This window comes from Hippichthys cyanospilos, chromosome 2 (genome assembly GCF_059441005.1).
Source record: "Hippichthys cyanospilos isolate Australia breed blue-spotted pipefish chromosome 2, RoL_Hcya_1.0, whole genome shotgun sequence".
In the NCBI taxonomy this organism is placed as follows: domain Eukaryota; kingdom Metazoa; phylum Chordata; class Actinopteri; order Syngnathiformes; family Syngnathidae; genus Hippichthys; species Hippichthys cyanospilos.
The window spans coordinates 35398596-35422738 of NC_142370.1; the positions used below are offsets into that span (position 1 = coordinate 35398596).

Genomic DNA, 24143 nt, shown 5'->3' on the forward strand with positions numbered 1-24143 from the left:
GATATTTATTGATTCAATAACTTTGTTTTTTTTTGCATTAAAAGGTTCAGTTCAGTCATGACATTTGTTTGAGTTCAGGCACTTTGATTCACGCAAAGTTATTTTTTACTCTTTCAGACTAATCTGTAACTTGTATAAACCCTGCAAAAAAAGAAAAATTCACACTTGCTGAAAATTGATTTCTATTGTCTTTTCCTGCTGCTAAAGTCAAAAAGGATACAATTTTGAATATATTTATCCAGTTTTATCACTACAGGGTGGTGAGTGGGGGAACCGCAAAATGTTTTCTCCCTTTCCAGTTCGTTAAGTCGATAGTTAGTTAGTTTCCTGTTTCCAAATGCTTGTAGTTGGTCCAGAAAAATCATCTTTCTGTGTGTAGCATCCATAGTACAGCTATCCTAGTTATGAATTGTGCTGAAAGCAATCATGCATATAATTACCTTCGTCTGGGTTTACAAGAAATATCCGTGTCCTTCCATGCGTCGTTCATTGCAGTGTTAATGAACCTCGACGAGTGTTATCAGTACAAGAAAAGGCCATCAAGCATGAGCCTGGAGTGCTCCGTCTCGTGATGGAAAAATGAAGCCTCGTGAAGCACTTTTTTTCAGAGGTGGGCAACTTCCATTTTTTTTGCAGGTCCGACATTCGTCAGAGGCACGCCCACTTTCCGTCATCGTCGCTCCATAATTTTTTCAAAGCAGGATAAAATTGTAATCCGTAATTACAGTCCGTCGGTGTATTTTTGCCCGAGCTTCTGCCACCACTAGAGGGAGACACTTGACTTTTTTTTTTCTGGTTCGTCATTCGTCAGACATTGGTCTACTTCTGTCTGCGTTCATGTGAATTATTTTTTTCTGTTTTGTTATTTACAAGCAAAGTTAATACCGTGTCTGTGGTTCTACAGTCATGCTGCAACTGATACCCAACACAGTAAAATAAGTGTAATGCGAAAGCAAAGTTTTTACTGTATACAATAACCAGTAATGTGAACGGTTATAGAACAGCTGAGTGTATTATGTAATGATAATACTCATAATAATACTAATATATGAGATTTTAATACAGTGTAGCGATATTTTTTGGTACTGTAATTTGATATTTATCTTTAAAATACATATTTGCACACACACCAAAAATCACCGGTTGTGTAAATTAGGTTTTTCAATCAGAGGGGAGCTGATGTTTACTATGCTGTAAAGAGAAACAAATGAGTAAATGGGCTACAAAGAGAGCATTGGGGGCACAGGTGAGGGGGTTCAAAAATGCTCCATATTGCCCTTGCGGCTGCAAGCAAGATAAAATGGAAAACAAAATAAAAAAACGACTGCTATCGTTGCATATACAAGCGACATCTGAATGTCTTCTGTTCCGATGACAGCGATAGCAACAAAGTCTGATTCGAGGCTCATCCTCTTGTGCTCATTGACGAGGAATTTGCAAGCGCACAACCCGGTCGAAGGACGACGCACGCGCACGCGCGCGCCCACTCGCGAATTAAAAACACATACCAGTTCGGTGGTCATGTTTTGTTGAGTTGTGGCGATCATGGTGTTGTCGTAATCCCGCAAAGCTCTGCAGTTTCGGCGCCTTTTCCTTTGCTCGCGCGCGTGCTCTCAAAAGCCGCCGCGCATCTGCACTGGTGTCTTTGGCTTCTTGCAAGTTTGTCCTCGTCGGCTTGGCGGTGCCCCCCCCTTCCACCCCCTCCCCCTCCCCCTCCCCCTCTCATGCGGGCGACTCTTCATTCATTTCCCACAATCCGTTTAAAGACTATTGATCGGCGAAAAGATTTATCGAGGAGGGGCCAGGTGGATTTCGAATGCGGCGTTGAGTGGCCGTCTCACCGCCAATAATGATATACATCGCTTGTAAAACCATGAGGAATATTGATTGCATATTTGCCGATCTCTTCAGCAGCATTCAATCGGTGTGCACGGGCCGCTCCTCGTTAACGCGGTTCGGTTCTTTTATGGGGGACCCAGTAAATGGAAATATGCTGTCGTAAAATGCATACATGAAATAAATAAAGATAAATCAAGTCAAATATACATTCCTTTTTGCTTTTCTATACCCGGAGGTCCCCAACCGCTGGTCCGTGGATCAACTGGTACCCCGAAAGAACCTTGTTTTGATGTAGTTTTTCCTTTAACGGTTTATTCATTTGTGCTTGGTTTGGCTTGAGCTTTGTCTTTTTGGCGCCTTCTGGCCGCTGTTGATATTACACTTTGTAGTGAGGAAGGATGGTGTGTACCGTATGTAGTCAGGATTGTAGCAAAGGTTTTCACCAATGAAACAGACGTCTTGTCAGGAGACAGGTGACGTGCATATACAACCCAGTATAACATTTTTCTTTAAAATGCATGAAATGAATGAAAATTGTCCATGACTTTTTTTGTTTGCTCATAAAATACACATTTCGTACAGAACACATAATAAGATTGACTGTAATTAATTCATTGATTTTTTTTGTCAAGAAACGCAAATATCCCTGGATCAAAATATGTAGTTGTATAACTTGATTGGTTGATTTATTAAACATTTAAATAAACACGAAATAAAGAAAGGATCATTGCATATTAATAAATCAATCAATCAAGCAGATGGAGCACTGTATTGTACAGTTATTCAGGCTTGCATTTGTCAGTAACTTGCAATGAGCTATGTACAAGTTCATTTCAAGGAGTACAGTGAAGTGCAAAAAAAACTGACTAAAATGGTGCAGTGTCTCAATTTTTTAATACTGGGTGGCGCGCATGTAATGACATCATGACCCGAGAAGTTGAAAAGAGTGGCAGGTGCTCACTTCCATTTGCAAATTGCAGTGCTCATCTGGGCATTGCTTGTGAAAGTAAGAAAGTTTGACGACGATTGATTATGGACAGCGAGCCAATGGGTTTGGCACTATTCATTATTTTTAATGAGGAGTGAATTTTACCTCCTTGTGGGCCGGATCCAGCCCGCGGACCGTAGGTTTGACTCCGCTGCTTATGAGGTTGAGGCCCCGTGCCGGTGATATATTTATCTATTTATAGCGGTTGTGAACATGCGACACAAATGAAAATAATGTTCACACAACATCTTGCTCATTGCTAGCTTGTTTGTTTTTGCTCAATTTGGGCCAAACCACAGGATAAAGTGAGGCAATTTCACGGGAATGGACGGATGATTTAGGGAGGAAATGACAACATTGTCACAGCGACAGCACACAGGCGCAGGCTGCAGTTCTCTCTAGTCATTCATCAAGATGAAATACGCCCCCCCCCCTCACCACCCACCCATCCTGAATTATTATGAAAGGAAACACAAGGAGCAATTCCCTACACGATCCAAAACGATTTCAATGTGTTTTAATAGCATGCTTTTGCCACAATAGCCCAATAGCCGGAATGACAGACATTTTTAGACACGTTTTTCTTTTTGTGTGTTGGCAAAGTTTTCGAGGCGGGCTGTCTCACGCGTGGAAGCCAGCCAACTGGTTGGCAGCGCGCGAGGTGGCCGGCCGCTTGCGGCTCTTGCGGGTACGCAGCCAAAGGAGCGGAAATACAAGCGAGAGTCCTATCAATCACATCATGTTTATATTGCCAAACAAAGCCCACCCTCCCATTTATTGCTCATCTATGCCCCCCAGAAAGAGAAATGCGGCTCTGCTCAGCTTATAACAGTCCTCAAAGAGTGGAGAGGACCCACCCCGTTATCGTTACCCTGGGAAACCGGCTTTGCATTCATGTGTGATATGTAATTGTGTAATTGCACATCCACGGCACCAGGTGGTGTAGTGGCACTCTCATTGTCAAAGTTTGTGCTGGAGTAAGAAACGTTTTAAATTGCTGTCAGCAACATTTTTTTTTCTAAATGACATCGATTAATGTGATTAAGAAAAAAAATCAGCTACGTGTTTTATACCTTTTTCTTCGAGTTTAAGTGTTTCAGATATTCCTCGTTAATGCCGTCCATCCATTTTCTATAGCCGCTTATCCTCACAAGGTTGCAGGCTTGCTGGAGCCTATCCCAGCTGGCTTCGGGGAGTAGTAGACACCCTCAACTGGTTGCCAGCCAATTACAGCCCACACAGAGACAAACAAATATCCAATCACCCGATCACAACTCAGGACAATTTAGTTTAGTTCTGGCAAACGCTCATATTTACTGCGTATGATTTGCAAATCGGTGAGCACACTTTGTTGTTTTCAAAATGCAATTAACATTCTAATCTAGGTGACGTATGGTCTTTCTACCTCAACGATATTACGACCAGAAGACTATGCAAAGAGCGAATATTGAGGAAATCTGACCCCCCCCCCCCCCTACACACACACACACACACACACACACACACACACAATTCCCCTGCTTGCTTTTGTTCTGTAGACAATGTACAATGTGTTAATTGAAAATGACTACTCTGAATTTCGCCATGTTACGCAGTGAAATGTAAATGATCCTCTTTCCTTTGGAGGCATAAACATGATATCTCCACATTTACAAACAAAACAGGTTGAAAGCTTCTTTGATTTAGCTTTAATTTTGAAGGCTTTTACCGGAAGTGTGTCGTGTTTTATATCCGGGAGTGACGTAGCTGTTTTTATATGCGGTGCTGCTTGCTTATTGGCCAGCGGCGAAATTTTAAATATACACGCGCCCGTTGCTGTAGGACGCGAACGAAAAGGCGAGGTGGTCGCTTGCTGGCAAGCTGTCTCTGGCCGTTTAGCAAAAAGTGGAAGCCGGTCAGTGTGATTGCAGCCTCGCTGGTTCGAGTTTGTCTCCGGATATTTCCCTAAACCCGCTCAGAAAACCGGAAGGTAAGGGAAAATGGCAGCCCCCGTCGCCTAACCGTCGCTTGCTTTTATATCCTTTAAGTTATTTGACGTCCGGTCATACAAAATGCCTAATTCTGTTATATCCTTAAGTCAGACATGAGAAAAGTTTCTGTTTTCTCAGTCATTTTGTGATCGAGCCAAGCGAAAACACCGAATGACTCTTTCATTTGGTGACGTCAGACGTGCCGAAGTGTAACGGCAGACTCTACGGTTCGTTCATACGGATCACTAGACCCCAAGATAACTGACTAAGACACTTTTTTTTGTGACTATGAATCAAAAATATTTTTTAATATTTTGCTTGTCTATAAACCAAAAAATTGTGGGTTTGAAATACTGTATTTTCTTGTGACCACTAATCTAAAACCTGAGTCCAATGGTTTTTTTTTTTCTTTCAATATATCTTTCACGTCCATGACTACAAAACTTCAATATGCTCAACTTCCTGTTTTCGCCCGAACATACTATTTGAAATTGACAACCCACTATTTGATAAGGACTGGGCTATGGAGTGCAAAAATGATTCCATTTTTTATTTTTTTTTTTGGGGGGGGGGCCTCAAACCTAAATGCATTTTATACATTTTTATTGTCATGTACGTATAGGTAGTTTGAGTAACTTTATTTTAGATGACAATTCCCTTGTGCTGTTTTTCAGGTTTCCCCGAAACACAATGGAGAACGCGGTGCTGAACCTCCAGAGTTTGTACCAGAAGATGCGGTCGCAGGTTGAACTTCTGACTGAGGGCGTGGAGCCCAGTGAGTTGTTTTTCTTCTTGAGCTTCACTTCATTTGCATACAAAACCAATTGTGAAAGAAAAACGACAGCAACTTCATTTATAGATCATTCTTAAAGGACCTAAATCATGATTTTTAATTGATGTTTCCCACTCTTAAATATATGCATATAAATGTCATTTGGCACATGTAAGTATTTCTCAAATTACGTTAACCTGCTCAGGCAGGGCCGGTGCTCAGAACAAATAAGGAACAAGTAAAGAAAATCACACTTTGAGGGTGTTTAGCGTGTAAAATTAACATTGTATGATAGTGAAAAGCTGCAAGAAGTATGTGAAAACCCAACTAAAAAAAAAACTAACCCATAACACTGTGACCAAACAATATGAATAACAATAATTGATAACAGCATCCATAACTCAGCCATAATACTATAAACAATTCAATGTTTACACAAAGCACAGTAAATGGTTAAAAAAGAAGGGTGAAAATGGTAGAAATCAAGGAGAAAATTGACTGGCGACTCATCTGCCACCAGGCTTCATTCACATGGCACAGAACTTTGAAGACTGCAGACGCAAGTGGCTAATGGCCGAGGACAACCTGAAATCCTGCAAGGAGATTCTCACCAAAACCGAGACGGAGCGGTGTTCCTTGGAGGTCAAACTGAAGCATGCCCGCAACCAAGTGGACGTGGAGGTTCGGCGCAGGCAGAAGGCCGAGGCCGACTGCGAGAAGCTGGTGCGCGCGCGCCGTCCGTTCGTTTGCACGTCTCGGCCGTTTGTCTCGGAACGCGTCCCGAGGCGTCCCCGCGATGTCTGTGGCCGCAGGACCGCCAGATTCAATTGATTGGGGATCTCCTGATGAGCGAGGGATCGTCCAGCATCCAGCTGAGTGCCGAGCAGCGCTCGGCTTTGGCCTTCCTCAACCAGGGAGGCGGCGCGCTCAATACCAGCCGAAGGTGACCGTCGCCACGCGTTGGCGCTCAAACGTCTTGAAGCCTCGGGCGCAGGCGTGACACGCGCGTCTTTGCTCGCGGTTGTATCCGTTCGGTTCGCCGCTTGAATGGAAGATTTTCGAAATCGGGCCCGGTCCCACTTTTGTTTGGCTCATTTTGGACAGCAGTTTGAAGTAACCCGATCTCAGTGTTTTTTTGTTGTTGTTGTTTTTGTTCTTTGATTCTTTTTTTCCCCGGGCAACCTTTATCTGATCTTTTACTGCAGTCAGGCAGGGCCCCACTTTGAAAACCACCCTTCTTTGGAAATGGATGAAAACGGTGGTGGATCGTCAACAATTATTATTATTTTTTTTTTTACATTGCTGCACACATCAAAATGTATATTTGCAACAGCGCTTATGTTCAACAATTTGTCGTTTTCAACTTGTATTTATTTATTTATGGAATGTAGTGTGCACGTAGACAACGCCATGATCCGAATTGACCCTCGCATTTCCGTCTTTGGTCCAGACTAACCACCATAGACGAATCCACCTCCATAATGTCCGATATCAGCTACGACAAAACCGACGACTCTCTTGTAAGTTTGACTTTGATGGAATGTTTTCACTCGCTCTTTGATCATCAACGACAATGAAGTTGCGTGTCGTTGGCGTCCCGGTGTGACAGGAGTGGGACTCGTCCGCCGTGAGGCCAGCGCGACTGAGGAAGCGACAAAAGAGGGTAGGTGATGCGATGGGACGCGACCTGACCTTGTCGGGGAACGCACAATTTTCATCCGCCTTTTCAGCGCTCGTCGAGACATCATGTCGACGGGCCTTCGGGGATCGCCAAAAGAACTCGGTCGGCGGGTCTCACTCAGGAAGGGGTAAAGTTTTTCTTTTTTTCTCACCTTAAATACCACTGAATACCACCACCAGTGAGAGCCGCTCATCTAACTCTAGGCTCGTGCGTTTGTTTATTTATTCATTCTTTAATATTAAAGATCCCCATGAGCAAGGGTGGGCAAAAATTTGGACTCGGGGGCTGCAAAGGGTTCTAAAATTTGACAAATGGGCCGCACCGGGATGCAAATGGATACAGCCCCTGAAAATGATATGGTCGAAATACTGTACTTGTTTTTTTCACGTCTAACAGTTACTATTTTAAAGCACTGATGGTTCCCCTATCCTTCAGGGCATCACTCTCCTCCCGATTGATCATTTCGCGCATATGGCCCCCGCGCCGTAGTTTGCCCGTGTATGGTCTAGCTAGTCTTCCTGGGGTCCAACAACCAATATGCAGTACATACAAAAAATAAACTCAAAGTTTTACCCAATGTTACTACTAAAAAACACTGCAGCACATCCCGAACAAACTCAAAATGCAAACTATACTCAAGAATGATACAAATGGGAAACTGTTAACAACAAAAGCAGCACCGGTGTCGAACGGAATTAAGCTTGTCCCGTTTGCCCGACAGCCCAATGAAAGCCTGGTGACGGCCACGACCACCGTGACCGTCCCGGCGGACGGCGGGCCCGTCGAGGCCGTTTCTACCATCCAGACCATTCCTTATTGGACCCGGAGCCAGACAAAGACGGGTAAAGGTTCCGCTGCGGTCCACTGCCACCAACGTGGCCGCGCTTCCCTTTCGGGCTCGAGACGCGATCGCTCGGCATCTTTTGCGTCCGACTCAGGCGCCGTGGAGTGGGACTCGGAGTCCGTCGCTTCTGAGGACGTTTTCAAGCAGCCTGCCGACAAGCAAGCGGGGGGAAAAAATGAGCCCGGCACGCCGCAGAAAAACAAAGGTGTTCGCCAGCACGAGTTTATCGCCAAGACGGTAAGGTGCTGCCTTTATTATCGTTACATCTGCACAAGTGCAAGGGATGAAATGTTCACTTAAAGGGACATGTAAGATTTAGACCGTTTTTCATGAAAAAAGGAACACGTTCCGATTCAAAAACTTGCAAATAAATGTGTTCTTAACGAGCAACAGTGTATTTTAAATGTAATGGTAGGTCTAGTTATCATGAAATGATTTTACGTATGACACCAATGCCATGATTAGATTGTGGAATAGAATATTGCAAGACAGCACACGACAAAGACAGCAAAGCGGGGGGTAAGGGGGGAGAGAGGAAGAGAGCAAAAAGCGTCCACCTTTTGGCTTTCCAGGTCATCAAGCCCGATTCGTGCGTGCCTTGCGGGAAGAGGATCAAATTTGGCAAGGTGGCCTTGAGGTGCTACGACTGCCGGGTGGTTTCGCACCCCGAGTGTCGGGACCGATGCCCTCTGCCGTGCATCCCCAATCTGGGCAATACACCGGTGAAAATCGGGGAGGTGAGTACAGCCCAAGAACACAAAAACCAAGTGCAGCCTAATTCCATGTTGGGTGGGGTGATCGTCATTCAACCCTCCCCCCCCCCACGAGGCTGGATTTTTTTTTTTCTTTATTGTTATGGCAGAGCTTTGTATTATATGAGCAAGCAATAAGTGACTTGCTCTGCATGTTACCATCCAAAAGTTCAAATTGTAAATGAGGTACATGAAAGGAAGTGATGTCAAAACCTCTTAGTCCCGCATGTTTTCCAAGTCTTTCTTTGCAACTCGTCTGATTCACGTGATCGCGCCCATTATGGAGCTCCCGCAGAGCCTGCCGATAAGCGAATCGTTTGAATCTGGTGTGTTGCACAGAAACACTTGGACTGGTCGCAAATTGAGATTTTGGAGCACGTCGTCGAAGCCGACTGTTAACGGCAGGCGTCATGGGAAATGGTTGAAAGGCGGCGTGTCCTCTGTTTCCAGGGCGTTCTTGCCGACTACGTCCCGGACGTTTCCCCAAAGATTCCGCCTCTCGTGGTCCACTGCGTCGGTGAGATTGAGCAGCGAGGACTGCATGAGGTACGGAGCGTAGTGGCTTGGATTTGAGATGGAGGTGTGATCCCTCGCTACTTTGCGCCCCGCCTCAATACTGTACTGATATCGTCATCTTCAATGAGCTTTTTAGTTGCTTGCTGTTGCTGCTTTAGTTTTGTATACAACGCGCGTGCGCCTAGAGCCCGGTAAGAAAATGAAAGCGTGCTTATCAACGCCCCATTCAGGCCGGGCTGTACCGAGTGTCCGGCGCCGATCGCGCGGTGAAGGAGTTGAAGGAGAAGGTCATACGCAGCAAAATCGTTCCCGCGCTGAGCAAAGTCGACGACATTCACGTCATCGGCAGCCTCCTCAAGGATTTCCTGCGCAACCTCAAGGACCCGCTCCTCACCTTTCACCTCAACCGCAAATTCATGGAAGCAGCCGGTAACCTTTGAGCCAAGTTTCAACTTCAACTCAACGGCCAAAACGCGGCCAAAGGCCCCTTTTCTTGCCGCGATGTATTTTTAAGAATTTTTCGCTTATTGCGCGCTCTCGGCACGACCCCGTAAAATTGCTCGCAAAAGGCACATTGGTATGGGTCCTTTCAAGCGTCCGTCCCAAGTAACGCATTTGATGTTGTTCTAACATTGTTCAGAAATGGAAAAACGAAAAGGTGAAACGCATCTGTGGCGGTCTTTTCAGAGGCCCCGGACGACGACAACAGCGTGGCCTTGATGTACCAAACGGTCAGCCTCCTGCCACATGCTAACCGAGACACTCTGGCCTTCTTAATCCTCCACCTTCAGAGGTTAGCCAGCGGCTGCCGTCCGCACGCTTCTCACATTTCAGCAGCTTGACCCGCCGGGCGCCGTCCGCCGCCACCTTTCAGAGTGGCCGAGAGCTCGGACACCAAGATGGACGTGGCTAACCTGGCGCGAGTGTTTGGACCCACCATCGTGGGCCATTCTGTTCCCAACCCGGACCCCATGACCATCCTGCAGGACACCAAACGCCAGCCGAAGGTTTGAAGCTTTGCGGGGGGGCGCGATCCATGGCGGCGGCGCTCAGGCCTTTCCCTTCAGGTGGTGGAGCGTCTGCTCAACATGCCGGCCAGTTACTGGGCCCAGTACGTGGCGTCGGAAAATCAGCCGCCGCACTCGGATCACCTGATCATCCGCAACTCCAACTGCTACACTCCGGACAGAGGTGAGCCTTGGCCGGGGGGCCCGAGGAGGGGCGCCCCCCGCTTCCGCTTTTCAACCGTCGCCTCCGTCCCAGTGACCTTGCTCGGCCCCCTCACGACGCCTCCCGAGCAGCAGATGAGCAAAACGCCGTCTTCCGGCTCGCTGACGCAGCGCTTCAAGTCCTCGCTCACGCCCAGGTAAGCGCCGACCCTCGCTCGCGTCCTTGACCTCCGCGTGCAACGCCGCCGCTTTTCTCCCGCTCCGTCCGGCGCTGAAGATGTCAGCATTTTGACATTTTCTATGTTAACGTGTAAAAGATGCACTTTGGCAACTGCAGCAAATTAGAATAAATCTCATCTTCTCTTTGTATATTTTGGTCATATCCGTAAGTTATATATGTGTTTTGCGTAGAGTCAAGCGCGTTTCAGATTTCCCGCATGTCGATGCCCAGCCGCTTGAAGCAGTTTTTCCTTTCCTTCTCCGCGGCTCGAGTTCCTTTGACCAGAAATGGTGACGCGGCATTTGTGTTTGGCCAAGTTAATGAACGAGTCAAATGGATGACCTTTCCGTCTTCTCTAACCGGAGCTTTCCACTCCTAATCGAATCAGCAGGAGACGTCACAACTTTAACACGATCCTCCGGGTTTTATTCATATTCCTGCGCGTGAGCGAGGATGGACTCGAACGCCGGTTCAGTCTGCTCTTTTCTTGAAAATAGTGCGGTAACAACCTCTGCCGCAGCAGGCAATTGTCGCTAACGGCCAACTGGCGTCCGCTCTCCAGCATTAAGACCTGATGTCTAATTTGATGCATTTGTGTCACTTTAAATGCTGGAGATTGAGTACCCGGATATTGACTGTGTTGTGATTGTTTTGTTGTTTTTTTGAAGATTTGGGAGCAAAAGCAAGTCTGCGGCTGCACTGCCTCAAGGGAGGTTCTTTCCGTCCCCTATCCTCAAGTAACCCAGATCATTTTTCTACTCTCAAACACAAATTGTCTATTATCATTTTTTTTTATGTTTTGCGTCCCAAAAAGATCATTTGATATACCTGTTGCTCCCCTCCCCCAATCAAACCGAAGAACAATGTTGTGTACGTTTTTGATAAATGTGTGATGTTAGAAATCCAGGAAGTGACCTGCACCGTCAGTCCATTCAAGCGCGAGAGCCGCATGGCCCGTTCTTAACTTTTTGCCAGACTTGAGTTTTGTCGCTCCGTGATTGTGGCTTGCACTTGGAGAGCCGCTTCTCATATCTTGACTCTTATTTGACTGAGCTAAGCAAAACGGAGCGTGATGATCCTGTAATTGTACAGGCAGAACGTCAGTGCCAACTATCGCATCATATACAAGTGGTCCAGCTGTCCCGAGTCGGTTAATGAAGATCCATTTAATCGTTACTTCAGCTTTTCAACTCATGTGCCACTCAGAAGTTGAAGAGTGCATTATTTTTCTTTTTTTTTTTTTTTTTACACATTTCAATCTTGTTTAGCTTTACTGCAGTTGGACGTGTGCTTTTTCAGACCTTTCTTGTGTAATCTTTATCTTAAATAGTTTAAAATATACTAGAATGAAAACATAAGTTTCCCTGTCATTTATGCTTGGCATTTGCATTGCGTGTAGATTTGTAGACGTGTACGGCCGTATTCAAAGAGTCCACAAATAACAACCACATCAATGAATAAAATCATTTACCAGTATTGTAAGTTGCAAGGAAGCTGCCAAAAAAAAATTCTACCGTGGGTACTCAAAGCACTTAACGCTCATTACACAATTATATTTGTTGCTTTTCAGCTACACTGAAGTTAAAAAAAAAAAAAAAAAAACATTTCCCCCCCTTAAACAGGTTGCTGCCAATTTAGTCCGAAACAGCATTAGCTTTGCTGGCTTGGTCGCATCGTTAGCAAGGCACTTTGTCAGATTTGAAAATGATTTCATTTTTAAAAATACATTCAACTGGTTGAATTGATTGCTTTGTTGAAGAAACGCGAAATAAATGAAATGAACACAAATATATATTATTAATCCAAATCATTTTGGAGAACCGCGCTTCTAAAGTACTTAGCACGGAAGTGTTTCAATTTGGCCACGGCCACAGCAGGGGAGTGTTCTTGACGTAGTTCTGGAAGGCAGGATCCGAGCCCCACTTTTTGAGGGCCTGCCTTTCCAGGATGGGAACGCCGCTGACGTAGCGCAGCAGGAACCAGACGAAGAGCGGCGACAGCGCGCTCAGGTACTGAGGGCCTCGCATCACCGATGAGGCCGACAGCCACAGGCCCCACCACTGCAGGATCTCTCCAAAATAGTTGGGGTGTCTGCTGTAAGCCCACAGCCCGCTCTGGATGAATTTACCCTGGGGGGGGGCATGAAAAGTCAGTCAAGGCGCTTTTTGTGCCTGTTTACATTCATATGGGGGGGCTCTGCGTTTGCCGTTTGAAGTGTAATTGCACATCCATGTCACCAGATGTCACCAGTGGCGCTCGCATTGTCAAAGTCCTGCCTGAGTTAGAATCTTTTAAACCACAGGTGGAGGGAGGTGGTAGATCCAGCCCACAAGGACCTTATTTGTCAAATTGAATCTGTATGATTTTATTTGGATTGTTTCCGCCAACATTTGCATCGGGGGTCCTGGAAAATTTGCATTGTAAAGGGTCGGCGACTCCAAAAAGTTTGAGAACCCCCGTTTTAAGCTAGCATTTTTCCTCACCGCGTTATCTGGGTGGCCTTTGAAAATCCATTTCTGCTGGTCGGCGATGGCTTCTGTGGCAAATCCCACGCCCCACAGGGTCCAGCCCGCGTAGTCCCTGGCTCCCAGACCCACGTCGCGCTTTTCGCAGTTGAGCATGAGGGTGGGCAGCAGCGTCACAAACACCCACGCGGCTGGGCCAAAGAAAAAGAAAACGAAAAAAACGTTACCACGAGTTAACCGTTTCGGACGCTCAAGTATTTCGGATTGAGTTTGATTCTTCAAGGAACCTTTGTCAATGCCGAGAGAAACCGCCCAGAGGCGCTTCATACCTTGAATGGTCCAGTAAACAAAGAAAGTCCCCGGGCTGCCTCGGACATTGTTAAACCTTCGATCCTGGCCGTCCTTCAAGATCCGCATGAAGAGGAATGTGCCCAGCCTGCAGCAAAAAGACCGCTTAACCACCTGTCCCATTAACCCGCAGATTAAAAATTAACCGCGCTACGATTTCGGCGGCTCAGCATAAACGCGTTGGGAATAATAAGTCTGTGAGTAAAACCAACAACTTGCCCCTCCCCAATTTGTGAAAATGAAGCGCTTGTAATATTTTTTGCTCCTCTAGATGGCACCCTTGAAAGATGGAGTAGGTTGAATACATTTCACGAGCCTTTACTTTTACCAAGACTTTCATGAGGCTTCGTTTTCCCATCACCATTTGCGAGCTTATCTGGTTTGGTAACAAAAATGTAGACAATACATTCATTGTCGCTTTGCGGGTCCTTTCCGGCTACGAAGTAGCACTCAATCTTTACCGAGAATAAGTCATCATTTCCAAGTAGGAATCCTGTTATTGACTGTTCAAAGCTTTCTTTTTCTTGGAAGTTATAGGCTCGTCGCCTGTCTCTTGAGGGGACGTCTGTTTCGTTTGTGAACCCTTTAGCTACCGTTCTGCTGACCCCATACGCACCATCCTTCCTCACTACAAAATACCAACAGTGAGGCAGAGGCGGCGCCAAAAAAACCCCCAAACCAATCAAGCCAAATAAAGAACAAATAAAGCACAGATCTAGAACTGTTACAGGATAAACTAAACAAGTTCCAAAGTTTATTTCCTTATTTCTGGTGCGGCCCGGTACCAGTTGATCCATGAACCGGCACTGGGCTGCCAACAGGCCGTTGGGAACCCTTACCCTGACTAGGGGACCTACCTGAGCCCCCAAGCCGTCACCAGCCCGGTCTGGACCTTCTGGCGAAGGTGGGTGGCCCCTCCCCACAGACGGCTCAGGTGGGCGAGCAGCACAAACGTGCCGGATCCTGAAAGAGTCCGAAGGCGAGGAATCACACATTAGCTGGCCGCCTGCCCACTAAGGCGTGTTTTCATCAATCTTTTACCCAGGAAACGGCAAGTAATTGCTTCCAAGGTTCAAGGGTCACAAGCGCCAATGCAGAAGCGCTGCGGCCAGGCGACCAGCCACACCGAGGCGTCAAGGTGAAAGCGGACGACGACGACGGAAGGTAAGTCAAGTCTTTTGCTCGGAACAACGGACTAAGTGCTCGTTGTCAAGAAGAACGTTTATTGTTCAAAAAAAAAAAAAACCTGGTGGAACGTCACATGTCAGGCGCCTTCCAGACGTGTTACAGTTTGAGGAAGCTACACATTTTCACTCTAGTGATTTCTTCTTTTTAGGAAACTCCCAGCGCCAGACCTATTATTTATGTCCAAAAGTTTTTTTTTCCACCTAAAAGTTCAACTTGATGTATTTTCCAGAAATGGCGTAAAAATGGCCATCATCACAGGATATATTTGTATGAAATATAGTTGCACCAGGAGAAAAACACTAAGCGCAGTGCCGAGAATGCATTTTTATGCTGACTGACCAGTGTATTCAAAGTATAAGTCGCATCCTATTTTTTTTACGATACTCTACTGAGTTTAGACAAGTGTGTACTTTTTTTATGCGTGTTTCCACAAAGTACACCTTTGAACGTTTGCCAATTCAGTGCGTTTAATATACATCTATATTTTTTATTATAATGCTGCAGCCATTCATCGCGTGTTTCCCATGAATGCAGACATTATTCAGCAGATAGTTACACAACAGTTGTAATACGATTGACATGCATTCTCCATTGGCAATGTTACGGTATCGAAAAATGGTTACATCATCTTAAAAAAAGACAAAGGCGTCAGTTCGCTTTACAAGCTTGCGCAGGTATTGGGGGGGGGGGGGGGGGGGGGCAAAGTTAAGTTTTGTTTTGGAGGTTCTACTTTTACCTGTCAAGTCGTAGAACTTTTCGGTTCTGAGCGCCGTCGCCAGAGCCCAGCCGGCCCACTGGATGCCTACGTCGATCGCGGCACATTTGGCCACCGTACCACCCATGATAAAGTCAATTTCGCTCGGGACGAGTCTATCGCGCGGCTATTCGCTGTCAACAACTGGACTCGAATCTTTGGACCGAACCCAGCCCAGCCACGCCCACCACTCTCCCCGGCATATTAGCGACGCGGTCTTGCTCAAACCAAGGTGCGCATGCGCCGACAGTAAGGCACATTTGCTTGCTAACTACGGCACCCTCATTAGGTCAATTTTCTATTGCCGCTATAATCCACGCTGTGCATATTTGTGTGCATGAAATTACATAGCACGTATAAAGTTACACATCGGTTCTAAAGGGGGTGGGGTTCTAATTATATAGCTAACTCAAACGTCTAGATAGCTAACAAGCTAGTTAGATGTATTCATCCATCCATCGCTACCTATTATTATAGACTGAGGAGAACATCGCTACCTATTATTATAGACTACTGAGGAGAACAGTACAGTAGACCGAATTTAAAAAGTGAAATGCAGTATATCATAGTATACTAGTGCACAACAAAGGGAAAAACTAAGGTTTTCACATCCAAACATAAAATCTTGTTTATTTTTCTTCCTCCAATTTATTGTGTTTGTAAAGTGAGGCCATCAGCGCAGGTGGAGGAAAAACCACGCAAGGACTGAGATTTTCAAACTGGATCTCTTTGACAAACACGTATTAACAACGTAGTGTGTTCTCCACAGGAAGCCGTTATAATTTCCGACTTTTCCAAACTCGACTCAAGAACTATTCAAAAATTGTTATTACCGTATTGATCTTCACAAACGAATTCCTACCCTACTCAGACAAGGGCTAACGATGACAGATCGCACAAGTCCTAAAGGCAGCAGCGGAGACTTTGCCAAAAAAGTGCAAAGACAGCTGAGCAGAGGCAAAGAAAAGGTAGTTTACGCGTCACAAATGGTCACATGACAAATATTGCCGGTTGTTGTTGATTTGAACGGGTTTTTCTGGCAGGTACTGCAGAAGCTCGGGAAGTCGGAAGAGACCCGGGATGATCTATTTGAGCACTACGTCCAACAGTTGTGCGAACAGCAGGTATTTTGGGTGGACATGGCTTGGGAGGCTTTTGCGTTCTTCGCCATATTGATCTGCGAAAAGGCAATGCTTTGAAGCCTCATAAAATAGCTTCATCAGTGACATCTAGTGGTCAGATAGTGACATATCGGCCACTGACGTATAGACACATTTTTATCTGTGTATTCATCTATTTTCAGTGTTTGTAAAATTCTATATCGTCTCTCTTCAGTTATTGGCAAATAAAAACAAAAAAATGATAAATGAAATCTATTATGTGCACAAAATTACTATCAAAATTAAGTGTCATACCCATACAGCAAATGTGTATATCTGCTCAACATGTCAAATTATGGAACAATTCTGAAGTAGAACTGAAAAGATGTGAATCAATGACTGTGCTCAAAAGGAGTTTTAAAAATATAGCATTAAAATATAAACATGTTATGTATAAATTGAATAAGATCTTTCAGATAAGTTTGTGATGTGTAACATTGTGTATAGGAACTACCCAATGTGTAATGTGTTATATGTTCACCAAAATAATCAATCAATGAAACAAAAAGAGACAGAAGAAGACGCTATGGAAGTATTGATTATGAGATTCTGTTGGTGTTAAAAAAAAAAAAAAAATCCATACATCCATTTTCTATAAATATATTGTTGCGAAACATGCAGGCCTGTTCAGTCTTGCTGAAGATAGGATGTTACTGGCCTGTAGTCTGAAAAATACAATAATTATAATTCCTTTATTTAAAAAAAGATTGAAAGAAACGCGTGACATTTTTGCTACCGTCTTGCATGTTGGCAGAGTGACGGCCACAGAATTTACAAAGACCTAAGGAACTACATCGACGCTGTCAGAGGTCCCTTTTTGTCTCTTCCTCAAGCAGTATGCTATATTGTGTGTGTTTTGGGTCTGACGTTGTCCCCCGTCCTCCCCCAGACATGCGGGAAGCCTCGAGACGTCTTTCGCAGTCTTTGTTTGACGTCTACGAAAGCGACTGGGTGGGACAAGAAGACATCGGAGCCATAGTGGAGGTCATGCCCTACAGCCTTGTTAAGCCACTGTTAAGCGTCAACAAATTGGCATTCCCACCAGAAGTCCTCTGGACCTTGGGTTTTTGGCCTGGATCCGGTCCGTCCATTTTACGCTTGATTTAGCCATCGAGAAATAGTAAGAAATAGTCAGTGTTTAGCCCGTCCAGATTTGGACCAAAAATAGTCGTTGCTAATAGAGTTGTGTTTTTAGCCCATCCGATGTGGTCCCAAGTTAGTCCAAAAATAGTTGTCCGTAATTGGGCTATGCCTTAGCTAGTCCAATGTGGTCCAAATTTAGTTGAAAAAGTGGTTGTTCGTTTTTGGGTTATGTACCAGCTAGTCCAGGGGTCTCAAACTCCATTAAGCTTAAGGGCCGCTTGGAGGAAAATCTATTCCCAAGCGGGCTGGACCAATAAAACCTTGGTATATATTTCTATAACTTTAAAACAACCACTGCAAATGTATTATTCTTTTTTAAGACTGTCAAAAATAAAACAAACGCAACATCACTATTAGCGTAAAATAGTAACGTTACTCTTAATCGTAAAACATTTAAGGTTTCATTGAATTAAAAAATCGATTCATTTTTACACTTTGCAAACTCATTTCACGGGCCGGATGTTTGACACTCCAATGTGGTCCAAATTTAGTCCAGAAACACACATTTAAAACTGCAATGAGCCCATCGAATATGGTCAAAACTCCGCTTCAAAAAAGTCGTTGAAATTTGAGTGGTGCTTAGCCCGTCTAATGCGATCCAAAACTTTGTCTAAAAGTAGCTGAAAATCAAGTTGTGTTGGCCTCATCCGATGTGGTCCACGTTGACTTCAAAATTGGTTAGAGGATTAACGTGAGTGATTGAGTGGAATCGAAAAAGTTTCTCCTGCACACTTTGACAATGAGAGCGCCAACTGCACCTCCTGGTGTCGCAGATGTGCAATTACACTTGACAGGCTCAACGCCTGTTAAGTTATTCTACGCGCATTGTTCGGTTCCTGCCCCCCATTTTGAGGACTGGTCCGAGGAAACCAAAAATAATTCCAAAAGCTATGGTCGGGTAGAAACAATGGCAGAACATCCGGCGACACCTGTCACGTGATAACCATTGAAATAGCAGGAATTCTAAAACCATGATTGCATTTGAATTCTGACTGATTTAAGCAAGCTAGATGTGCGCGCGCGTGTTTCTAGTTCTAGTGTGTGTTTGTAGTTCTAGTGTGTTAACATATCATACGTCTCTTGAAGGGAGAGGACCTTCTGTGGAATGACCACGAGGTGAAGCTGTTGGACCAAGCCGTTCGGACCATGGAGTCCTACGTGGCTCAGTTCCCCGATATCAGAGTAGGCCAACCACACCACGCTATACCGTATACCATTTATACAATTTATACAGTATACATCCTATACAAGCTGTCACATATCGTGCCTTAAAAAGAAAAGGAAAAAAACCCTCGTGTTTCATGGCCTGGGAATTTCTCATTTAAACGTTTGCTGCTGTGGTTCAACGACAGTCGCAAGGTTATTTAATCAACAGAAAAATATATGTTCTTTTATCGCTACATTTTCATTGTAATATTAAGGTTTTATTCTCATAGAACGGCTGCCGCTTTTTTGGACTTTAAATTTCACGTTTGTAAGGCGCAGCAACAAAAATGTCCATCCGCCCATTTTGGGGCAGGAGGCGGGGGACACCCTCAACCGGTTGTCAGACAATTTTGCATAGAAGTCGACCCCTCCTTTATGACTTCAATTTGAGTGAATTTGACAAAAACGCGAGTTTAAGTCTCCCCTTTGGCTTCAGTGGTTCAAAGGGTTCAAAGTGTGAGAAAAAAGTAGCGATTTATAGTAAGACATTTTCATCATGTAAAATACTTGTTGTGTCTGCCAGTGACTACGTTTTTTTCTCCCCTATGAATAGAGTAATGACACTGGTGCCTTTTCCGATAAGGCTTGGCCCTGAAAGAATTAAAGGAGAAACCAAGTCCAAATTTGTCATATGATCACGTATTCAATTTATAAGTCATTCGTTTTCGTATTGGATTTGTAATCCACTCGTGACACGAATTCATATTGTTAGCTTTTTGCCAGCGTCGGACAAAGGTCGACATGAGTGCACGGTGACTTTTCAGGAGAAAGTGTCCAAGAGGGGGAGGAAATTGGTCGACTACGACTCATCCCGTCACCACCTGGAGTCCCTGCAGATGGCCAAGAAGAGAGACGACATCAAGATCGCCAAGGTGCGCTTCCCGTTCATGGAAATGTTTTTTCATAAATGCGATGTACTATGCTTTTCCGATGAAAATGCACATGACGCGACGTCAGCGACTGCGCGAGTGCTCCAGGATCCTGTGATGCCTTTGCTCCTCCGTCTGGGTGAAATGAATGGCGAGCGTGGTTGCTGCCATCTTGAAACAAAAACCAAGACGCTAGGAAGTAGTTTGACGCAAGAAATGTATCTAGGTTCCTTTCCAGTAAAACCTGCCAGACGTTTCAGAAAAACCATTCGACGTTTGGCACTTGCAGGCCGAAGAAGAGATGAAGGACGCCAAACGTGTCTACGAAGGAATCAATAACGAACTGAAAGAGGAGCTCCCCGTGATACACGACAGGTCTTTTTTTTCATCATTATTTTCAGTCCTCTTTTTACAACCGGATTTTTTTTCAGAACTTCAATCTCACCCCCCACCCCTTCCCTTTTTCTGTTTGTTTTAAATCTCAGCCGAATCGGATGCTACGTGGCGGTCTTCTCTGCGGTTTCAAGTTTACGAGACATCTTCTATAAGGAAATGAGGACGGTGCGCATTACTTACTCGCATTGACGGATGACGGCAAGGAAGAAAATGCGTCTTCTCAAAGCAAACGTCTTCTCTTTTAGCTCAACATGGATCTTCACAACGTGGTGAAGGAACTGCAAGCCCAGCATCCAGACAAAGTGTTTGCCATCAAGGGAATGCTGAGGTTGGTTCTTATAATGGCCTTCGATGTCAAATAATCACAAGTCCAGACCTCTTTTTGAAGGTCAAGACTTGTTTTTAGAGCAGGTGTGTCTCACATATGGCTTGCGGACACGTTTTGGCCTGCAAACAGGTCTAATCTGGCCCAAAGATTTTGTAATGTAAAGTATACAAACTAGATGATTTTTTTTTTTTTCAATGAATCAAAAACTTTCATTCTTTCAAAGAAAGTACGTACATCTTACAGAGAGACTCGTGGGCCAAATTTCACCGAGAAACAGAACAAGATGTGCATCAGTGCATCAGTGACTACTCTCAATTGAAGCCACGCCGTCCTTCCTCACTCCAAAATGTAATATCGAAAGCGGCCAGAGGCGGCGCCGAGAAATTATGAGCGAGCCAAACAAAGCGCAAACGAATTGTTAAAGGATCAAATAAATCAGATCTGAAACGTTGTAATTTGGGTTGCGGCCCAAGCGGCCCGGTACCAGTTGATAGCAGCGGTTCGGGACCTCTGCTGGAAACCGCAAATGCACTGTCTGCAGTCGATCAGAAAGGCCAGGGCGACATCGAGGACGGCCATCCAAGCACGCGAGGGTTCTAGCAAATAAAATGTTAACGTGATAGAACACATTTATTTGCGCCTTATTGAAATTTGTAATGGTTAACTATTTTGTTCATGGGTAAATCTCACCGACCGTCCCTTTAAGGTACGGCTCCTTGAGGAGACGAACCCTGCTGTCCCCCAGGGCTTGGAAGGCCAGCTTCTCCGAGTTCCACAGGAACTACAGTCCCAAAGGCGGCCCCAGATTTAGTCTCAGGTCCCCGGAGAAAGGCGGCCACGGCACGCTGTCCAGAGAAAGCAGCGCGGCGGCCGTCTCGGAGCCGGAGGCTGCCGCCCGCCGCGTCCAGATGCATGATCTCTGCGCGCGAGAAGATGCTGGGGATGCTGGGAGCAATGCCCGGTCCCAAAATGAAAAGAAGGACGACGGGGAGAATTGGAAGGTAGAGGATGAGGAGGAGGATTTGAAGGAAGAGGAGTCGGAAGCCAAGGGTTCCGAAGCCAAGGCTCCGCAAGCGGAAAACCAGCAAGAAGAAGCCGGGCCGAGCGAGAGCGGCGACGAGCCCGACGACTCGGAAAGTCCGGAGCTTCAGCCGAGCGCCTCGGAGAAGGCTCCGCTGCGCGTCGAGCGCCTGGCCGACGCTCCCAAGGCCGGCGCGTTGGACAACGGGGACATTCCGGGCTTCGACGCCGACGAGCAGCAGGACAAGGTCAGGCTCCTGCCTTACGCCCTTCGAAATCTGGACGAGTCCAAAGGGAAACGTTCTTCCCTTTGTATTTGATGGCTCAAGGCTGCGTCCGTTTCAAATCCAAACCTTAGCCTTACTCACAATTTTTCAAGCGCCTGCAAAATTGAAAATACGCGTCTTGTATATTTGACACATTGCACTCCAGAGTCGCGAAGGACCCCGCTAAATTTCCAATGGCTAAAAGCCAATGCGACGATGCTTCAAAATCGTGAAAGATCGAGTTGACGTTTATGATGTCGTTTGCTGAGCAGCAATCGCGCCCAGGTGATGACATCGCATGTACTGTAAATACAGTGTATACGGATGATCTAGATGGATGGATGCTCTGACTAGCAAGCTTGTTCGCTATCTAGATGTTTTTGCTAGATAAGTAGCTAGCTAAATGGATAACTACATAACTAGATATCTACCTAGCTTGCTAGATGCATTGATCTCAATGGATGGACATACGGGTGTTCTAACTAGCTAGCTTGTTCGCTATCTAGATGTTTTAGCTAGCGAGGTAGCGAGATAACCAGATACTATATCTACCTAGCTACCTAAATGTATAGATCTCGATAGATAGGGATCTATCTCTATAGCGATGGACAGACGGGCGGACGGACAGACAGGCAGGCAGGCAGACAGACAGGCTAGCTAACTAGATGTGCTAGCTAGACAAACAGTGGTGTCATCAACTTTGGCTTGAGGAAGCGAACTGAAGACATACATCGATTTGCTGACATGTCCTTTCTCAGAATTGAATTCAATTGAATGGTTTGGACTTTGGAGAGCTTTTATATGTATATTAATAAAAACAACAAAAGCTCCAGACGAAGAATATCGAATGGAATCCGACAAACCTGCGAACTAAGTCGAACTGTCACATTTTAAAAGCATTGCATCCGAAAATCATACGTCGCGGCCACGAATTAGGAGAATGAACGAAGCCCATATGAAATGGTTATTTTTGGAAGATTTGCTCTGAGAAAAGGTTGCTGCTGTTGCCCTTCCAGGTGACTTGCGCAGACTCCAAGAGCACAGAGGTCTAACAAGACCTCTTTTATGGGGCTTCAAGGTTTGTCCCCTTCACCGGAATGGGATGGGATGGGATGGGGCTTTCATGCCCGTGCTTGACTTTTCCTTCTTGTCACAACAGCTGAGGGCGAACAAGACGGAATCCGACAGCTGCGGACGAGGGAGGACCGAGACCACAACTCTTTTCAAACACCCTCCAAACATTCTCAGCATCTCTTTTTTTAGTTCCGCGGGCCACAATCAGCATACTTGAGTCCTTGTGCTTATTTTCTTTCTTGGATGAGCATGGTCATTCATGATTCTTAACAAAATTGATGCTAGATTTAGTTTGCTAATGGACAACTGTGAATCTTCGTAATATGCAAGAGATGGGCATTAAAAATGCTTCAATTGTTTCAAATGAAAATGAGGACTAAATAGAAGTGGAATGGAATGCGCTCGCTCAGCGCGGTGGCGACACGGAGTGGTCAGCGCGTCCGCCTCACAGTTGAGGGGTCATCCGTTCAAATTTCATCTCCGCCCATCCTGTGTGACTTTTACACTTCTTTACGTACTTGTTTGGGCTTTCTCCAGTTATTTCAACTTCTCACAGATCCTAAAAACACGCACGTTGAAGACTAACTTGTCCAGACCAACTGGACTTTTTCTCTCATGTATAGCGATCATATTTGAAATATATTATGGACTGTGAACAATTGTCAGTTCCGTGGAATGACCAGCCCTGTTATAATTATGTAAACAAACACCTTGTCTTCTGCTTTTTAGGTTTGATTTTGCTCAAAACCTGTTGTTTAATGACAAAAAAAGACATTCTATTCGATTCTATTTTATATATAGTATAAATATGCACAATAATGAAGATACGGGAGAACATATACATTAAAATGTAGAAGAAAAAAAAAACTAATAACATATAATAAGATTAATAAGAGAATAAATATACGAGTTTATGCAAATGTGTTTATATTACAGAAAACCTCTATTGTTTTTCAAGCCATATAGTGTCCAAATATCTAATTGAACCCTGTGTTATGTTGTCTAAATGAGTTATTGAACACATTAAAACACGATTTTCTTCTAATATTTTACTGCAATAAATGTGCTATTTTGACTATTTTGATTACGGCGACTGAGTGCATTCGAGACGGAACATTTACGTCACGTTACGATTTACATACCGGACAGGCAACTCCTGTCGTAGGTCGAGTGAC

At 45.0% G+C, this 24143-nt stretch overlaps 4 protein-coding genes across 7 annotated transcripts in view; 2 read left to right on the top strand and 2 right to left on the bottom strand.

Moving 5' to 3' along the window:
• Positions 1–1661, bottom strand: part of LOC148428401 (inactive dipeptidyl peptidase 10) — a 28473-nt gene extending 26812 nt beyond the window's left edge. For both annotated transcript variants that reach the window (XM_088438967.1, XM_088438957.1), the window contains exon 1: positions 1509–1661. In XM_088438967.1, the coding sequence (XP_088295093.1) occupies positions 1509–1547 (39 nt within the window). In that variant the 5' untranslated portion in view covers positions 1548–1661. The remainder of the gene's footprint in view (positions 1–1508) is intronic.
• A 2971-nt stretch (positions 1662–4632) lies between these two features.
• racgap1 (Rac GTPase activating protein 1) lies at positions 4633–12276 on the top strand. 3 transcript variants are annotated; one of them, XM_088407849.1, is made up of 17 exons: positions 4633–4796; positions 5472–5572; positions 6090–6292; positions 6382–6512; positions 7020–7089; positions 7179–7232; positions 7300–7377; positions 7972–8092; positions 8189–8331; positions 8667–8831; positions 9297–9392; positions 9593–9791; positions 10050–10155; positions 10237–10369; positions 10430–10553; positions 10626–10728; positions 11420–12268. In XM_088407849.1, the coding sequence occupies exons 2-17, from the start codon at positions 5488–5490 to the stop codon at positions 11490–11492; spliced, it is 1884 nt and encodes a 627-aa protein (XP_088263975.1). In that variant the 5' UTR covers positions 4633–4796; positions 5472–5487; the 3' UTR covers positions 11493–12268. The 3 variants fall into 3 exon arrangements, with proteins under 3 accessions (XP_088263975.1, XP_088263976.1, XP_088263974.1); XM_088407850.1 differs by having other exon boundaries at positions 4752–4796; positions 7972–8331; positions 11420–12276; XM_088407848.1 differs by lacking the exon at positions 4633–4796 and adding an exon at positions 4873–5024 and having other exon boundaries at positions 7972–8331; positions 11420–12276.
• LOC148428403 (uncharacterized) lies at positions 12202–16446 on the bottom strand. Its single transcript, XM_088407852.1, has 5 exons — positions 15489–16446; positions 14422–14527; positions 13546–13652; positions 13235–13407; positions 12202–12880 (listed from the first exon to the last, which is right to left on the bottom strand). Exons 1-5 carry the CDS (start codon positions 15592–15594, stop codon positions 12605–12607), a joined length of 768 nt encoding a protein of 255 aa, XP_088263978.1. The 5' UTR covers positions 15595–16446; the 3' UTR covers positions 12202–12604.
• Positions 14683–24013, top strand: bin2a (bridging integrator 2a). Its single transcript, XM_088407851.1, has 13 exons — positions 14683–14728; positions 16378–16474; positions 16550–16630; positions 17421–17475; positions 17556–17650; positions 18896–18991; positions 19780–19887; positions 20174–20259; positions 20370–20445; positions 20526–20608; positions 21315–21876; positions 22911–22972; positions 23054–24013. The coding sequence occupies exons 2-12, from the start codon at positions 16391–16393 to the stop codon at positions 22944–22946; spliced, it is 1362 nt and encodes a 453-aa protein (XP_088263977.1). The 5' UTR covers positions 14683–14728; positions 16378–16390; the 3' UTR covers positions 22947–22972; positions 23054–24013.
• Positions 24014–24143: the final 130 nt, after the last annotated feature.